This window comes from Mirounga leonina, unplaced genomic scaffold (genome assembly GCF_011800145.1).
Source record: "Mirounga leonina isolate KUSES-001 unplaced genomic scaffold, KU_Mleo_1.0 Mir_82, whole genome shotgun sequence".
Classification (NCBI taxonomy): Eukaryota; Metazoa; Chordata; class Mammalia; order Carnivora; family Phocidae; genus Mirounga; species Mirounga leonina.
Window position 1 is genome coordinate 27,859,463 of NW_023270825.1, and position 16,942 is coordinate 27,876,404.

Here is a 16,942-nt window from a genome sequence, read left to right on the forward strand (position 1 = left end):
GTGAATCTGTTGTAGAAGGGAAAGGAGGAAAAGAAGAACTGATTATAGTATGCAAGGAACTAAAAAAATAAACCAATATGTAGAAACATGTACACATACATATACATACATACATACATACCATTTACCTCAGATTTTGGTCATTTAAATTCTTAAATGATTGAAGCCCTTCCTATTCTAATCATCATTAATGTTAAAGGGACTTATTTTCATCTATTATGGTATGTGAAGCTATAATTTATAGACTTGCCATGTCTACCTGAATATATTCTCCAGTTAAATACAGCCTCAAGACAGTGTAATTTTCCAAGAAACATAAATTCAGTCTCTTCTTTAACAGAATAATTCTAAGTTCACTAGAAGAATAAGTTTAGCTTAGAAAATTTTAAAAGTAATACAATGATTTGTCCTACTAGTTATTAAAGAATATTTAAACATAATACTAATGACTGAAAACAACAGGCAAATCAGTGAATAGACTAAAAAGAACTGAAACAAACTACAATAACAAAAACTACAAAATCTTATAACTTACATGACTTACAGGTAGAAGGTCATTGTGGAATGAGCCTATAGAAAGTCTTTAATTCAGAGTATGGCTTCATGTTCACTCTCTAAATAAGGGAAAACTAGGGGTGGTTTTAACTTGCACAGAAGATATTAAGAAATGGTATTTAGCTGTTTAATGAGCAGTGAGTCCTCTTAACTAGTATAGAAGCATCTCTTCATTATATAGATAATATAAGTTCATTGTGTACAATACAAATGAATAAAAACAGTACATAAATTTTTTTTGTAATCACAGAGATAGCCACTATTCACCATTTAGTTTTAAAACTAATTTTTTTAGGGGCACCTGGCAGGCTCAGTCAGAAATGCATGTGACTCTTGATCTTGGGGTCATGGGTTCGAGCCCCATGTTGGGTGTAGAAATTACTTATGTAAATAAATAAACTTAAAAAAATAATTTTTTTAATTGACTGAATTTTTTTACCTTTTTATTTTTTTAACCATGAAGATTATAAACTTATAAACATTATTTGAGGTATAAGACTGTTTAGATAATAAAATTTAATAAGTTTTATTTTCACCATAAATAGAAACCATATTGCCATTTAAAAAATAATGCCTGTGCCTGGAACAGTGTCTGGCACATAGTAGCCACCCAAAATTATTTCCAGAATATACAGAAAACAGTTCAGTCCTCAATATGGTCAAATCAAATCTCATAACAATTATCATAACTGTATCTTACATTTAATGTTTTAAAGTTTATGAAACCCTTTGTATATCTCTAAATGATCCTTATTTCCCTATGGTCATTTATGACTAACATGAAGTTTTATTTATGTTGATTGCTTTTCTGGACATACTTTTGAACTTTGAACTTTGAGGGGAATTGACTGCTTCTGAACTTTTCATTCAAGAAGTTCTTTAAAATTTTTCAGACTAATGCTATCCAAGAGACTTGACAAATGTTGTGTATAATTTCACATAGGCAAACATGTATTTAAAAAGCAAGCTTGAATTTTGGGGTAACAGGTCAGTTTCCTGTTTATTGTACTCAATGAAACTTTCTCCTATAAATACTCTTTCTAAGGCTATACTGAGAAGTTTGCAGAAAGTTGGAAGTCTTCAGGATGTTGTTCTTCTCAGACCATATTAGTCCACAAATATTTGAGATTTTTGTCTTTTCATATTTTTACTATGCAGAAATTTCTGGTTGCCTCCCCCCTTACCAAACAAATATTCACCTAACAAACATTTATTATCTGCTGTACCAGATGCTTATATTGTGCCAAAAGCTATGTCTCCTTCCTTAGAGTTTCAAATAAATGGAAGCAAATGTAGAAGTGTACAAGATTACAGATTAAAGAAGAAATAACATGTTTTTGGAACTTAGTTAGAATGCCAGAGTTTTAAAATTTAAAGAATTATATAGCTCAGATATACAAGTTAAGCAGCAAAACAAACATCTTAAACCTATCACTTGAATGACGTTTGAACTAAAAATGTGACATTCTGGAGCTTTTTAAATTTGTGAATAATTGAAGAAGCCAGATAATTTGCAAGTATAGTTCTTATTTATTCTCAAAGTGTAGTCCCTTACAATTTAGGATCACTTTAACTTCAACTAGAAGTTACTGTGTAATTAATATTCTCAAATGAAAAGATATTATAACTAAACAAGATCACCTTTTTTTTTTTAAGATTAAGTTTTAAACCTGATTCTCAGAGCATAAATATGTTTAAATTCTTTTTACTTTGTATGATAAAGTTAGTTACAGCTATTTTCAACTCATCTACTTTGTGACATAAGTGCACAAATTAGCCACGTTGGGACTTGGATCATATAGGATAAATGACAGAAACAACTATTGCCCATTTTCAGTGCCTTTATTGACATAGTTGCAGGGTGAGTAGTAATGTCATTTATCAGTCTGTTTTGTAAAAAGTGTTTCGGGCCTTTGGTTATCTTGCTTGACACTGGTCCAAGATGTTCTTCCTTTTAAAAGGTCTTTTCTTCCCATTGTCTCTAAATGTCTCTCCCTCTCTGTCTTGGTTTTAGACTAGTTTCATTATACTGACAGTTCCTAATATGTTGGTTTTTTATTCACTATTTGATATATTTGCTTTAATATATGTTCTTGTTTTAGCAGGTAAAAGAATCATAACTTGTTTTTTTTAAAAGCACTAATACTCTCTAATAACTATCTTTTAATGCATTTTGCACGTCAACTTTTTTCATTAACAACTGAGATCTTTTATGAAAAGAGGGCAAACTACATGTTTAACAAGAGCTTTTCTGGGAGCTGAACTAAATATTAACAGATCTCTTTCCTCACGTCCCTGTCCCTCAAGAATGGTGAATCTTTTAACTTTGGCTGCATCTTTAAAAGCTGATGGTCACTCACAGTCTAACAAAACTAGGGTCACCAAACTTGGCAGTAGAAATAAACTTAGTCTTATTGCAATAACTACCCCAATTTATTGTTTTTCCATCTTAAGTTCAAAACATTTTTTGGAAATATTTGATGCTGTTGGTGATTTTCAAAACTTGGGGAGGAAACAAACTCTTCAGTGTTTGAGAGTAGTGAATGACTTTACAAATTGAAAGAGTAAAATTTCAGTACAGTTGTCTTTTTCCTAGACATTTATCCAACACTAAAAACTGATTATAAAAACTTAAATAGTTCAAAGTTAGGAAAAACTGATTATAAAAACTTAAATAGTTCAACCAAAGTTAGGAAATGTAAAGTTAAGATAGCTTGGGTTAGAACCCACCTACTTTGCGTAAGTTCTTCTGATCTTAAATGGTGGCCAGTTTTCAAAGTTTCTACATGCTTCAGAATTGGTGCTGGTGGGACACCTGGGTGGCTCAGTCGGTTAAGCGGCTGCCTTCGGCCCAGGTCATGATCTCAGGGTCCTGGGATCGAGTCCCATATCGGGCTCCTTGCTCAGTAGGGAACCTGCTTCTCCCTCTCTCTCCCTCTGCTTGTGCTCTGTCAAATAAATAAAAAATCTTAAAAAAAAAAAAAAAGAATTGGTGCTGGAACCATAGATAGCTGTCTCTCTTATCTACATAGTCTCAGAGTTGTATACTTATAACTGTCAATGCAAGTTTCTTTATTCTAAAACTAGCATTTTAAAAGAAAACAAAACCCTATTTTTAAAATTTCATTTGTGGTTCACAGATGTTGTTTGGTTCTCAGATATATTTTTCATCTGCAGTGAAAGCATTAGCTTTGTGTTCTTTAAAGACGATTTATTCTGTGTTTGGAATAGAACGTATCTATTATTTCCCCATGATTGTTGTGGAATTGATCAGTCCACACATACACATACTTACAAATTGATCCCAATGGATGAGTAAGGATTCTCTAAGTGACATCTTGAACTTAGTAAGAAAAAGTCTGACAAAGATTCTTGCTGCACACTCTTAATTTTATGTGTTGCATTTTTTATGTGGTTATTCAAATGTGGACTGTTTTTTTAATTGATGACTTCCATATAGTAGACCACTGATTTTTAAATTGAAAAGTGTGTATGGAAATTGAAATATGTATTTACTACTCACTATTAGGAAATTTAAAATACAAATCTCACCAAACCAATATGTCTTAATCTTTTTCTCTGCTGCCAAATTTGGATAATCTCTGTTTCAAAAGTAAATAGAGAATACTAAACTAACTAGTTGTTCTGCATGGGTACAGGTTCTGATTTCTTCTCTTTCCATGGATTCTTAGGCCATACAGTATGTTTCCCTGCATTTTCATGCACCCTTCCTTTTTCCCTGTCACTCCTGGTATGGATAACTCTTTAAAACTCTCACTCCCTCTCCCTCTCCTACTTTGCCCTTTACCCAACTTCAGTATGTGCTTATTGGTGTGAAACCCTGGGACATTTAGCCCATACAATAATAGCGCTCGACTTGTCCCCCTGTTCCTCCAGGAAAGGAAGTTCTTCAAAGGCTTCTTTGGAAAAGTAAGTTTGATGCCACATTTGTGCTTGCTTTATAAGGAGTTACACCCCTAGTATAGCACTGACATTCATTTTTTTATAATATAGGAATTGATTTAACTATATGTAGAAATTAATAAATTGGAAAGTTGCTATCTATGATATTAACTGTGTGTCTTTTGATACTAAAATCCAATAAAGAAAGCAAATAGGTTGAAAAGTATTATTTCCTCAAGGCTAGATGTTAAAATAAATTTAATTTGATCTTGCAGAACTGTTCATATTAGCGTATTAGCTGGATTTTTAACAAGTGGGTTCTACTTAGTGTTCAATATTGACAGAGAAATGGGAAGAAATATTAAGTTCAAATGGAAATTGAATGTACCCCAAATTTTACTTTCAATGCAAATGCTTTTTTTCCATCTAAATTAAATTTCAGGTGAAGTGAGTGAAAGTACATAAACTTATCTTTGGGGATTCTGTTGTGTTTAGCCTGGGCTGCTAATCTAAGAAAAACTATCTTAATGAGTAGTCTGCCAAATAATCTGTCATTGTGTGGGATGTTCCTTCTGTGTACATGCTTTTCAAGTAATGATTATTTAATGTTCTGACTTCCTTAGAATTAAGAATATATATACAGGGGTGCCTGGGTGGCTCAGTTGGTTAAGTGGCTGCCTTCGGCTCAGGTCCTGATCCCAGGGTCCTGGGATCGAGCCCCGCATCGGGCTCCCTGCTCTGCGGGAACCCTGCTTCTCCCTCTCTCACTCCCCCTGCTTATGTTCCCTCTCTCGCTGTGTCGCTCTCTCTGTCAAATAAATAAATAAAATCTTAAAAAAAAAAAGGATAGATTATAGAAAATATTGATTTGGTTTATAGAAAAAACATACCAAAAGGAGAATTACTAAAAAGTTAATAACATGGTGTTAGGGAATAAAGGTAGCTCTCACTTTGAAATCAATCCCAAAGTGGCAATATTCATTGCTATACAGAATGGAGTCATGGTGCACCTACATTGTAGCTGAACTGGGTCACACTGTGCTTCTTAGCTGTTTCACTGCATTTTGCAACATGATAAATTTATGTGGTATGAGAAAGAAAATTAGGAATCATCTCACTTAACCCTTAAAATAACACTGACATTATTATTCTCCCTGTTTTACAATGAGGAAACTAAAGTTTACAGAAGCAACCTGCCCAAATTCGCAGATACAATAAGTGGTAGAAGCTAAAATTTGGACCCAGATAATTGGACTTCAGAGCTCACATTGTTGATCACTGTGCTATATAATTACTCTGTTCTCATATTAGTGACAACCAAAGTTTAAAAGGTTTAGCCTTGGGGCGCCTGGGTGGCTCAGTCGTTAAGCGTCTGCCTTTGGCTCAGGTCCTGATCCCAGGGTCCTGGGATCGAGCCCCGCATCGGGCTCCCTGCTTGGCGGGAAGCCTGCTTCTCCCTCTGCCGCTCCCCCTGCTTGTGTTCCCTCTCTCGCTGTGTCTCTCTCTGTCAAATAAATAAATAAAATCTTAAAAATAAATAAATAAATAAATAAAAGATTTAGCCTTGGGATGCCTCGCTGGTTCCATCAGTGGAGTATATGGTTCTTGATCTTGGGTTATGGGTTTGAGCCTCACACTGAGTATATAGATTACTTAAAAATAAAATCTTTAGAGCACCTGGGTGGCTCAGTCGGTTGAGCGACTGCCTTCGGCTCAGGTCATGATCCCAGGGTCCTGGGATCGAGTCCCACATCGGGCTCCCTGCTCTGCAGGGAGCCTGCTTCTCCCTCTCCCACTCCCCCTGCTTGTGTTCCCTCTCTCTCTGTGTCTCTCTCTGTCAAATAAATAAATAAAATCTTTAAAAAATAAATAAATAAATAAAATATTTAAAAAAAATAAAAGATTTAACCTTAAAAGATGCTAATTAAATAACTTCCTATAAACTCATTTCACTTTCTTTCTTCTTTGAAGGTAGTAATTAAACTTTGGATTTTACCTCTAGTCAACTTGCTTTTTTATTAAAGGCTTTTAAAGAGTCTTTTTCAGTGGTTCAAACTAGTATTTTATTAATTTGGAGATATTTAAATCATGCTACTAACATTTTATTATTTGGAGATATTTAAATCTCACAGGATTTCCTTAAAAGATGCTAAGCATCTCATGAGCACTAGGTGTCGTATGGAAGTATTGAATCACTAAATTGTAGACCTGAAACTAATGTTTTACTGTATGTTAACTAACTAACTGGCATTTAAATAAAAACTTTTAAAAAGGCAGGGTTGGGGGGGGGCGTCGGGGTGGCTTAGTCAGTTAAGTGTCTGCCTTTGGCGCAGGTCATGATCCCCCGGGGTCTTGGGATCGAGCCCTGTGTCGGGTTCCCTGCTCCGCGGGGAGACTGCTTCTCCCTCTTCCTCTGCCTGCAGCTCCCCCTGCTTGTGTGCACACTCTCTCTGTCAAATAAATAAATAAAATCTTAAAAAAAAAAAAAAAACTTTTAAAAAAGAAAAAATGATGCTAAACAATCTCATTATAGCATCTATGAACAAATGTGACTGTCAGAATTCTTTTCTTTTGTTATTGAGGGGAGAATTCTTTTTATGGCAGGGCGATTTTATTCTAACATACAATTTTTTAAATTATAATAAATCATTTAAAGAATTTGGAAAACCAACAGGGAAAAAAAGCATTACCCATAATCTTACCAGAAATGTGCTTTTAAATGAAAAACTTTTATTTTTTTGAAAAACTTTTTAAAATGGAGCATTTTAAATCTTTCAAGTTGCCATCATTCAGCTCACTTCCACACTAAGCTACAAGAAATAGGCTGGTGAAAGACACTTGGTTTGTCAAGTTTGCCAGGCCAGTTGTGGTTTAATGAAAGCTGAAAATGAAGAATCTCATAGAACAGTATATGATAGGGAGTTTGTTTATTTTTTTAATTGAAGTATAGTTGACATGTATTAGTTCCAGGTGTACGAGATAGTGATCTTATAATTAATTACGAGACACTCATTATGAAAAGTGTACTTACCATCTGTAACCATACAAAGTTACTACAATATTATTAACTATTGATAGAGAGTTTTTAATCCAGTACAATTTTCTCATAAATTTTGAGAATTTCTTAGCCTTCACGTCATGTTTGGTTTAATGGTCCAAGATAAAGAGGACAACAGTTATCAAGAGGTGTTTCCATTAAACATATTTGCATAAAAGTAGGTAGATGGAAGGATTATTAGCCCTGAATCATAGCCAGGAGGACTGCTTCCTCATTTTCCTAAGTTGTTTCCTGAACCTGACCAACGGTCACTTCTCTATTCTGTGTCACCCGTTAATGGGAGGAGTGCCTCCACAAGCATTCACAGTAGGGAACAGATAAACCTGAGTCTGTTACAGAACTGTATTATTTAGCCCTTGTAAGCTTACACACATCTTAAAACAGGAAAAAAAAAACAACCCTGAAAACCTGAAATAACTTTTTCCAAACTAGCTACATTAAATTGCTCACTGTTATTAGGAGAGCCAAGAATGCACTCAGCCTTTAGGAAGTACTGTATTCAGGTTCATTAATGTATTTGGCCATACCAAGCAAATACTTGATTAACCAAGTAATTACATAGCACTTAACACTTGAAAAAGATTTTATAATTTTAATATATTTGAGGAGCTCCATGAGGTAAGTAATCTGTATTTACATTTTATGAGGAACTGACTGAATACAGAGATATGAAATGTTCTTAGGCTACCCTATTTGGTCTCTTTTTAAAGCCCTCATATTGGAAAAAATTCAGTTCAGTCTACCTCCTGTTAGTCTTTCTCCTGAGTTTCCTTTACTACTCACACAAAGCACTTCATTTCTGGTCTCTAGATGTGTAGAGATCTTTTTCCCTACACTAAGCAGTTTTTTGCGAGATCAGCTAGTTATCCCACAATTTAACTCCATTCTGACGCTGTCTGCCTGAAGATAGTGTCTGATCCCACCACGGGTTAAGGGCTCAGTTCCATAAGACTGCTCCCACCCTACTTTAGATGCCAGTCATAAGTAATAGGTCTGTAGGTTACCTACAACTTCTGTCCAGTTTGGCTACAAATTGGAGGCTCCCACAACCTCCTCTTCAGGTTTAATTTGCTAGCAGCTCACAGAACTTAGGGAAATATTATGTTTACTAGTTTATTTAAAGTATGTGATAACAGGGGCACCTGGGTGGCTCAGTCGTTAAGCGTCTGCCTTCGGCTCAGGTCATGATCCCAGGGTCCTGGGATCAAGCCCCGAATCGGGCTCCCTGCTGCGCGGGAAGCCTGCTTCTCCCTCTCCCACTCCCCCTGCTTGTGTTCCCTCTCTCGCTGTGTCTCTCTCTGTCAAATAAATAAATAAAATCTTTAAAAAAAAAACTTTCTAAAAAAAAATATGTGATAACAGAAACAGAAGAACACAAGAACTACATAGGGTGAGGTCTGAGGATTCCAAGCACAGGAGCTTCTGTCCCTGTTGAGAGGGAGTGTGACACTCTCCTGGTATGATGTGTTTGCCAACCTGGAAGCTCTCTGAACCTTGTACTACTGGAGTTTATGGAGGCTTCCTCACATAGGCATGGTAAATTATTAATTCCATTTCTAGCCCCTCTCCTTCTCTGGAGGATGGAGTACGAGGTGGTGCTAAAAATTCCAAGCTTCTAATCATGGCTTATTCTTTCTGATGACCAGCCCTTATCTAGGAGCCTACCGAAAGTTGTCTCATCCAACAAAAGATGCTCCTAGTGCTCTTATCACTTAGGAATTTACAAGGGTTTTAGGAGCTCTGTGTCAGGGATGGAGTCAAATATTAGAACAAGGGACGCTCACAGTGCTCTTATCACTTGGGAAATTAGGAAATTACAAGGTTTTCAGAAGCTCTGTGCCCAGAACCAGGGGCGGAGACCAATATATATTTTCCATTATCTCACAGCTGTTTGCTTATATTTATACAGAGCTTTATGATATGCTTTGACCTACTTTCTAGTCTGCTACTCACAACCACTCATGAATTAAACAGGATAGTTCATGAAACTACATTTTACAAATGAATAAACAAGCTCAAAGAGGTCACCCAGTTAGTAGTAAAGGGCAGTGCCTACCCTGAAACCAAGGTTTTCTGTAAGATGGTACAGTTCTTCACCTACTCCATATTGATGTTCTCTTATTCAGAAGTACACCAGATAGCTCAGGGGCCTGAATGCTTCCCACAAACATGCTTCGTGTGCCCTGAGCAGTTTATAAATTTGAATTAGTTGCCAAAATTTCAAACACTGAAAGTTTTCACATAAAAAGAATATCTTAAGAATGAGAAGATCTGGCAAAATGGAATGCTTTCTGTGTGGCAGCAGTGGCTCGAGCTGAGGAACCACTGTACCCTTGGTTGCCTGTTGGCTGCAACAGCACCAGCAACGCCCTATCATCCTTACACTCAGCCTGTGTCACTCATTTTGTTACCTGCTCTTAATCCTTTAGGCATTTGAGTTTGTGAATTCTTCCCTGAGCTATTATGTCACTTTGGATGGGGGAAGGGGGCACTTTCTATAAAAATCACCTAAAATACTTTATCTGTTCTAGCAGATCCTGTTAATGTACTGCCAAATATATTTTTCTCACGTTCTTACACTTTTTCAGTTGTTAAATGGCATAATTAGAAATGGTTATGTTTTAGAGAATGCATGGTTGAAAAGTAGTACATGGTTATATTGTTTTTACCTAATTCTAAAGAGTAAACACTGGTATTTATGACTACTCTTAAGTATGTGTACTCACATCTACATTCTATTTTAGATTTCCCAGATTTTTTTCCTCTATAAAAAATCATACTTAGTGCTTACCTTCATTCTGGATCCTTTTCTTTAAAGTGAGGAAATAGGGCACCGGGGTGGCTCAGTAGGTTAAGCACCCGACTCTTGATCTCAGCTCAGGTCTTGATCTCAGAGTCATGAGATTGAGCCCCAAGTCAGGCTCCACGCTCAGCACGGAGTCTGCTTGAGATTCTCTTTCTCTCTCCCTCTGTCCCTCCCACTCATATGCTCTCTCGCTTGCTCTCTCAAATCTTAAAAAAACAAACAGACAAAAAACCCACAGTGTTATCAAGTTCAAGTCACAGTGTCTAAAACAGACTAGGGAGCAAGACATATAAAGAGGAGCAAGACAGTCTTCATTTTTTAAAACTCATTTACTGTCTCATTTTTAGATAACTATTTGACACCTCCTCCTTTTTCCTTAAGCCTCCCGAATTTCTTACTCTGTTCTTTCGGCTGGTGACCTTGCTTCCTACTTCACTGAAAAAATAGAATCAATCAGAGGAAAACTCTTGCATGTGCCGCCACCACATCTACTCATCTACCAACATCTATGCCCATCCCATATGCTCTGTTTTCCCTCCTACGGAAGGGATGAACTGTCTGTGCTCCCAGCCAAGGCCAGCTCCTCCACTAGATTCTTCTTCTTCCAGCTCTTACTTACTCCAGCAATGCTCCCCACACAGCTGTCCATTTCAGTTTTTCTTTCTATAGTGGATCAAAACAAATCCTCTTAAAGTTTCTTCTTGGTGCCTTTAGTTTCTGCTCTCCCTTCCTCTGTTAAACCTATTTCATTAGGCTTTTACCCTCACCACGCCACCAAAGCTGTTCTTATTAAGTTTTCTTCTATATCATTATTCCAAGGATCCTACTGACCTATTAGCAGTTTTGTCATAGTCCATTCCTGTCCTGCTATGAAACGCTGTTCATTTGGAGTTCAGGGATCTTGTTTTTGGTTTTCCCTCGTATTGCTGCCTACTTCCCAGTCTGTGGACTCTTCTCTACCTACACCTCTCCCTTGATGATCTCATTCAGTGTCATGGATTTAAATACCATCTCTATGCTGATGACTGAAACTTCTGTCTTCAGACATCTTCCCTGAACTGCATAGTGGTATTTCCATCATAGAAGCAGTATAGCATAGGGGTTAAGGGCATAGATTCTAGGGAGTCAGGTGCTTGCATTTAATCTTGGCTCAGCCACCTACTAGCTTTGTGACCTTGGGAAACGTTCTTAACTATTCTGTACCTCAGTTTCCCCACCTATTAAAAAAAAAGGATAATACTAATACCAGCATCATGTGATTATTGTGAAGATCAAATAAGTAAATATAAGCAAAGTGTACAAAACAGCCTGCCATAGTAGATACGTGTTAGGTATTGTTATTATCATCATTAAACACTTTACACCAGGCAACTCACACTCACATGTCACAAAACAAATCCCTAATCTGTCCCTCCCAAACTACTTTCCCCTAATCTTCCCCATCTCAGTATAGAGCAACTCTATACCTGTGCTCTAGCCAAAAATCCTGGATCTGATTTTGACCCCTCTCTTTCTGTTACATCCATATCCCACCAACAGTTCCTGTCTCACTGCCACCACACTACTGCCCTGGTCCAAGCCAGCTTCTCCTCTCGTCTCAGTCGTTGCAGTAGTGTTCTACTTCCCTGCTTTCATTGTCGTCCTTCTACCAGCTGTTCTCAAGGTACCAGCCTGAGTGATCTTTTTAAGACAGAGGGCTGATTATGTTGCTCCACTGCCCCAGATCCTCCAGTAGCTTCCTGCCCTACTCGAATAAAAGCCAAAGTCTTTTGGGTCTTATAGGCCATTGTACATGAATTCCCTCTGTCCCTTTTCCTGTCTTCTCCTACTCTCACTCCCTCAGTTCCAGCCACACTAGCCTCCTTGCTATTCCTTGAGCATACCAGGTGTGCTTCTGCCCTTTGCACTTGCTATAACCGCTAGTCTGGAGCACACATCATCCAGATACATGCGTGGCTCACTTCTTCATCTCTTTTTGTTCTTGGCTCAAAAGCCCCATTCTCAGTGAGGCATTCACGGAGAATTGAGGCATTCACTGAGAACCCTATTTTAAATTCCAAATACCACCTTCCTCCATATACACACACTCAGTATTTTTCTTCCTTGCTTTATTTTTCTCTGATGGGACTTATCACTATTTGTCATACCCTATAGTTTACCTATTTGTTCATCTCTTCTTTACTGAAACATAAGCTCTCTTAAGACTGAAATCGTCGGGCACCTGGGTGGCTCAGTTGGTTAAGCGACTGCCTTCGGCTCAGGTCATGATCCTGGAGTCCCGGGATCAAGTCCCGCATCGGGCTCCCTGCTCAGCGGGGAGTCTGCTTCTCCCTCTGACCCTCTTCCCTCTCATGCTCTCTCTCATTCTCTCTCTCAAATAAATAAATAAAATCTTAAAAAAAAAAAAAAGACTGAAATCTTCACCTATTTTCACTGCTGAATCTTCAGTGCCTAAAATAGCATGTGTTCCATAGTAGCTGTTCCAAAATATTTGAGTTAGTGAATGAATAAATGAAAGAATGACCAATGCACTGCTTTCAAGTTCACCCTGTAGTGGGAGGAACCAGAGGGTAAAGAAATGCTTACCAAATCATGTGACAAGAACAGGTATTACTGGAGCAGAAAGGAAGAATGAATGTGAGAGGTTATGATGAAGGCTTCTAGGAGGAGGTAACACCTAAGGCTGAGACACAAAGCAATGACTTCTGGTTAAACGAAATTAGAGGAGAAATGCATTTCAGGCAGAAGGAACAGCATTCATAGGACCACTGGGATGAGAGAAAAACATGCTCCTATTCATCCATTCATTCAAACTAGGGATATACAGAAAGAAACAAGATATGACCCAAGCTTTGGGTATGATTGACCAAGAGGATTGGGGAACTGTTCATTGTGAGGAGGGGTATGATGAATTTGGTTTTGGACAGGTTGAATTTAAGAAGCCTGTGGAATTTTCATTTCTGCTATTATATATATTTGACATATGGACTTAATATTAGAATAATCCTTAGGTTCCCCTCTCCCCTCAATTAAAAGTGATGTGGCAAACTGGAAGAACTTAATTACCTCTAGAAATCTTTCCTTTGCTGTTTGCTTCATCTTTCATGCTGTTTGCTACCATCCTTATTTTTTCCTGAAAGCCTTTCAAGTCTCCTCTTACTTACAGTGCAGGAAATATAGTGTATCCTAGTGTCCCAGATTAAAGGGTTACCGTAGTGTTAATGAAGCAGCCATTAGAGATAATGCCAGTCTCAAATACTGGTGAAAATTGTGTTTCTTTCCCTTTGCTGCTTTGTTCGTTAGGGGGTATTCACTGTATCTGGGAATTATAAAACAAAATTTGTTCCTTACACGATTCTGTTCAGAAATTCAGATACCAAGTTATAGACTTTAAGGTCCTTCTCAGATTAAAAAAACAAAAAGCCAATTTTTCTGGGAAAGAAGTTTCTTGTTCATTTATTACAAGGCACACCATCTCATGTTGCCTGTTAGTGTGTCATTATCTCTGTACTCTGTAATGACTGGGTTATCTCTGTGTGTAGGTGTGACAAAGACTGACCAGTGGTTCTTTACACATTGGCTACACTTGAAGATCATTTTGGTTTGTAAAGAAAGAACTTTTCACAATAGAATGGCAAATCACTGTTGCTCAGAAAGAGTAACTTGCTCTGCCTCTCCTGCCCAGATTGGTCTGCTTGCTGCAGTTGCTTCTTAACATTTCATAGTTGTGCCATATTATGCTTCCCAAGTGTCTTTATAGCATTTCTTGCTTAGGCTTAAACATTAGAACAGCTGCTTAGCCTTTTTGCTCTTATCTATCCTATGCCCAGCAGAATTATCTTGCCCCCAAATATCACTTCTATTTATGTTGATTAATCGCACATTCTTATCTCATTGGTGATCTTAGTACTCATAGAACTTTGGAGTTGGGCAGCACTGAGGTCTGAGTTGCAGTTTATTTTATTTTTTTTAATTTATTTTTAGAGAGAGGGGAGGAGGAGGGGCAGAGGGAGAGAGAGTATCTTTAGCAGGCTCCAGGCCCAGCACAGAGCCTGAGGCAGGGCTTGATCTCACAACCCTGAGATCATGACCTGAGCTGAAATCAAGAGTCGGACACCCAACTGACTGAGCCACCCAGGCGCCCCCTGAGTTGCAGTTTAAAACGTTAGATAGAAATTTTTTTAAAAAGGCGGGGGGGCGCCTGGGTGGCTCAGCGTTAAGCGTCTGCCTTCAGCTCAGGTCATGATCCCAGCATCCTGGGATCGAGCCCCACATCGGGCTCCCTGCTCAGTGGGAAGCCTGATTCTCCCTCTCCCACTCCCCCTGCTTGTGTTCCCTCTCTCACTGGCTTTCTGTTAAATAAATAAATAAAATCTTAAAAAAAACACACACACATTAGATAGCATATAAGCACATTTGTTTAAAAAAAAGGAGGAGGAGGAAGGAGGGAGGGAAGGAAGAAAAGAATAATTCAGGGACATAATTTCAAAGGGGTCTATTATTTCAATGTAATGAATTGTCTTTCCAAAAAGATTTAATTAATGGTCACTTTCCAGGATTATGAAGATTTACATCCAGGGTTGGCAAACTATGGCCCACTGTTTTTGTAAATAAAGTTTTATTGGAACAAAGCTATGTCCATGTGTTTATATATTGTCTGTGTCTCCTTTTGTGCTACAATAGCAGAGTTGAGTAGTTGTAACATAGACTCTATAACCTGCAAAGCTTTAAATATTTGACATCTGGTCCCTCATAGAAAAAGTTTGCCAATCTCTGATTTGAACAGTTTAAAACCTTATTTCTCCAACTGAAAATCTGAAGTACTTACCTAGATAATACCCATATGTAAAATGAAAGAGCAACTGTTAAGAATCTGCCTACCAAGAATATCACTAACATGTGATCATCATCCTTTTTCTTTTTTTAAGTGGGATCTACTTTAAAAAAACAAACTCTGGGGATAAGTAGGCAGATGGCAGTTCTTTATTGTAATTGATTATTTCAATTGCCTTTTATTGTGAGTACCTTTTATACTTAGGGGAAAGTGATCTTTCAGTGTACTGAGCTAAAGTTACTATTTCTGTGTCATTTTTGCAACCATTTTGTGTTTCTTCACTGGTGTTTTCATTTGAAGATTACCTGTGCATTTCTCTTAACTTGCAGTGCAGGTTTCCTAATTCAGCAAACAGTAATAGATTCACTACCTTCTATCATTTTCTCCAATATCAGAGCCTGCTTAATTTCTGTATTGGTTTATGTCTGCCCATAATAAAAGGTGTTTATGGCAGATGTAAATTTTAAAATTCTAAGTTGGATATTTAGAGAGTTGAGTGGTTACTAGCTTAGTTATACTTGACATTTGTCATCTTTCATAGGTTAACCTGATCCTTTTCAGATTTTACCAGTTTAAATTCGAACTTACTGAAGTTCTGTCCATGTTAAACCCATTTTCTTTCCTTGAAGAATAAGCGGTTTCCTTTTTGTTGTAAAACTTTTTCATAATTGACTAGTCAGTGTGAATTCTACCTATAACTGTGAAATTATTTTTAAAATAGGTGTTGGAACAAGTGATGAAATAATTCTTCATGTCTCACATAGACATTACCCTAGCTACTACATTTTATTAGTTTCTGAAGTATATGTAGTCTTTTTTTGTAAAGAGGTGTTTATGTCACTAACTGTACCGAAATTCTATATTTCATACTTACCCTGGGTTATCTTTGTATTTCAGTCTTTTTGTTAGCTTTGACCTTATGTCCTAGGATATTGGCTTAAATAGACAGTTTTAAGGCAAACAAAAGCAAAAACCTTCATCTTCTGTGACTTTTATCATTTTCTGAAAAGTGCTTAGGAATCTTAGTTTATATGATCGGAATGGAAGATTGTAAAGTGCACAGATAGTACAGGAGCATTGCTGCCGTAGAGTTTGTATGATAAAGTCTGGATTTGAATTCAACTACAGGTATCTTTGAGTGTTAATATCTCAATACCTGTTTGAAATAACTATATTGTGGCAGACTATCATGACATTCAAGAATCAGCACCCAAAGTAGGAACAAATGCAAGAAGAATTCATATTATCTGTTTTCTTCCGCCATTTAGAAAATCAGAGGCCATGAAATATGACAGATACAGTGCCTCAGTGGTACATTAGCCCAGCACCATAAAGTTTATTATATAGACAGACCTCAAAAAGCAGAGATGTTATTGTAACAGTATAATTGGGCCAAGAAAATATATTTTGCTATATACGGTAGGGAGACTAAATGAGGAACAGTCCCATTCAAAAATGACCTTTGAGATGCACCTGGCTGGCTCAGTCAGAGGAACCTGGGACTCTTGATCTCAGGGTCATGAGTCGAGCCCCACATTAGATGTGGAGATTACTTAAATAAAAACTTTTTAAAATCAGTCAGTCAATCAAATAACCTTTGATTTTTTTCTATTTTCATTCTCCCAACCTGAAATTAGTCCGTTGTGTTGACTCAGCTGCTGAACGCTGCAGGCAACAATTGCACAAGGAGTGGATTGATAAAGATGCAAATTTCATTTCCTTACACAGGATTTTCAGTGCCATCTGGCAGTCTTCTGTGTCATTGATCAACTGTCTCCTGTCCCCT

The 16,942-nt window shown here is 37.3% G+C and overlaps 2 protein-coding genes across 11 annotated transcripts in view; one reads left to right on the forward strand and one right to left on the reverse strand.

The window, feature by feature from the left end:
• Window positions 1–16,942, forward strand: part of NUMB (NUMB endocytic adaptor protein) — a 190,810-nt gene that overhangs the window by 150,685 nt on the left and 23,183 nt on the right. For 7 of the 10 annotated variants that reach the window (XM_034993363.1, XM_034993365.1, XM_034993367.1 and 4 more), the window contains one exon: window positions 4,453–4,485. The exons of the other annotated variants lie outside the window; for them this stretch is intronic. In XM_034993363.1, the coding sequence (XP_034849254.1) occupies window positions 4,453–4,485 (33 nt within the window). The remainder of the gene's footprint in view (window positions 1–4,452; window positions 4,486–16,942) is intronic. 10 annotated transcript variants of the gene reach the window in all.
• Window positions 1–16,942, reverse strand: part of PAPLN (papilin, proteoglycan like sulfated glycoprotein) — a 95,930-nt gene that overhangs the window by 21,619 nt on the left and 57,369 nt on the right. The gene's annotated exons all lie outside the window — the stretch shown is intronic.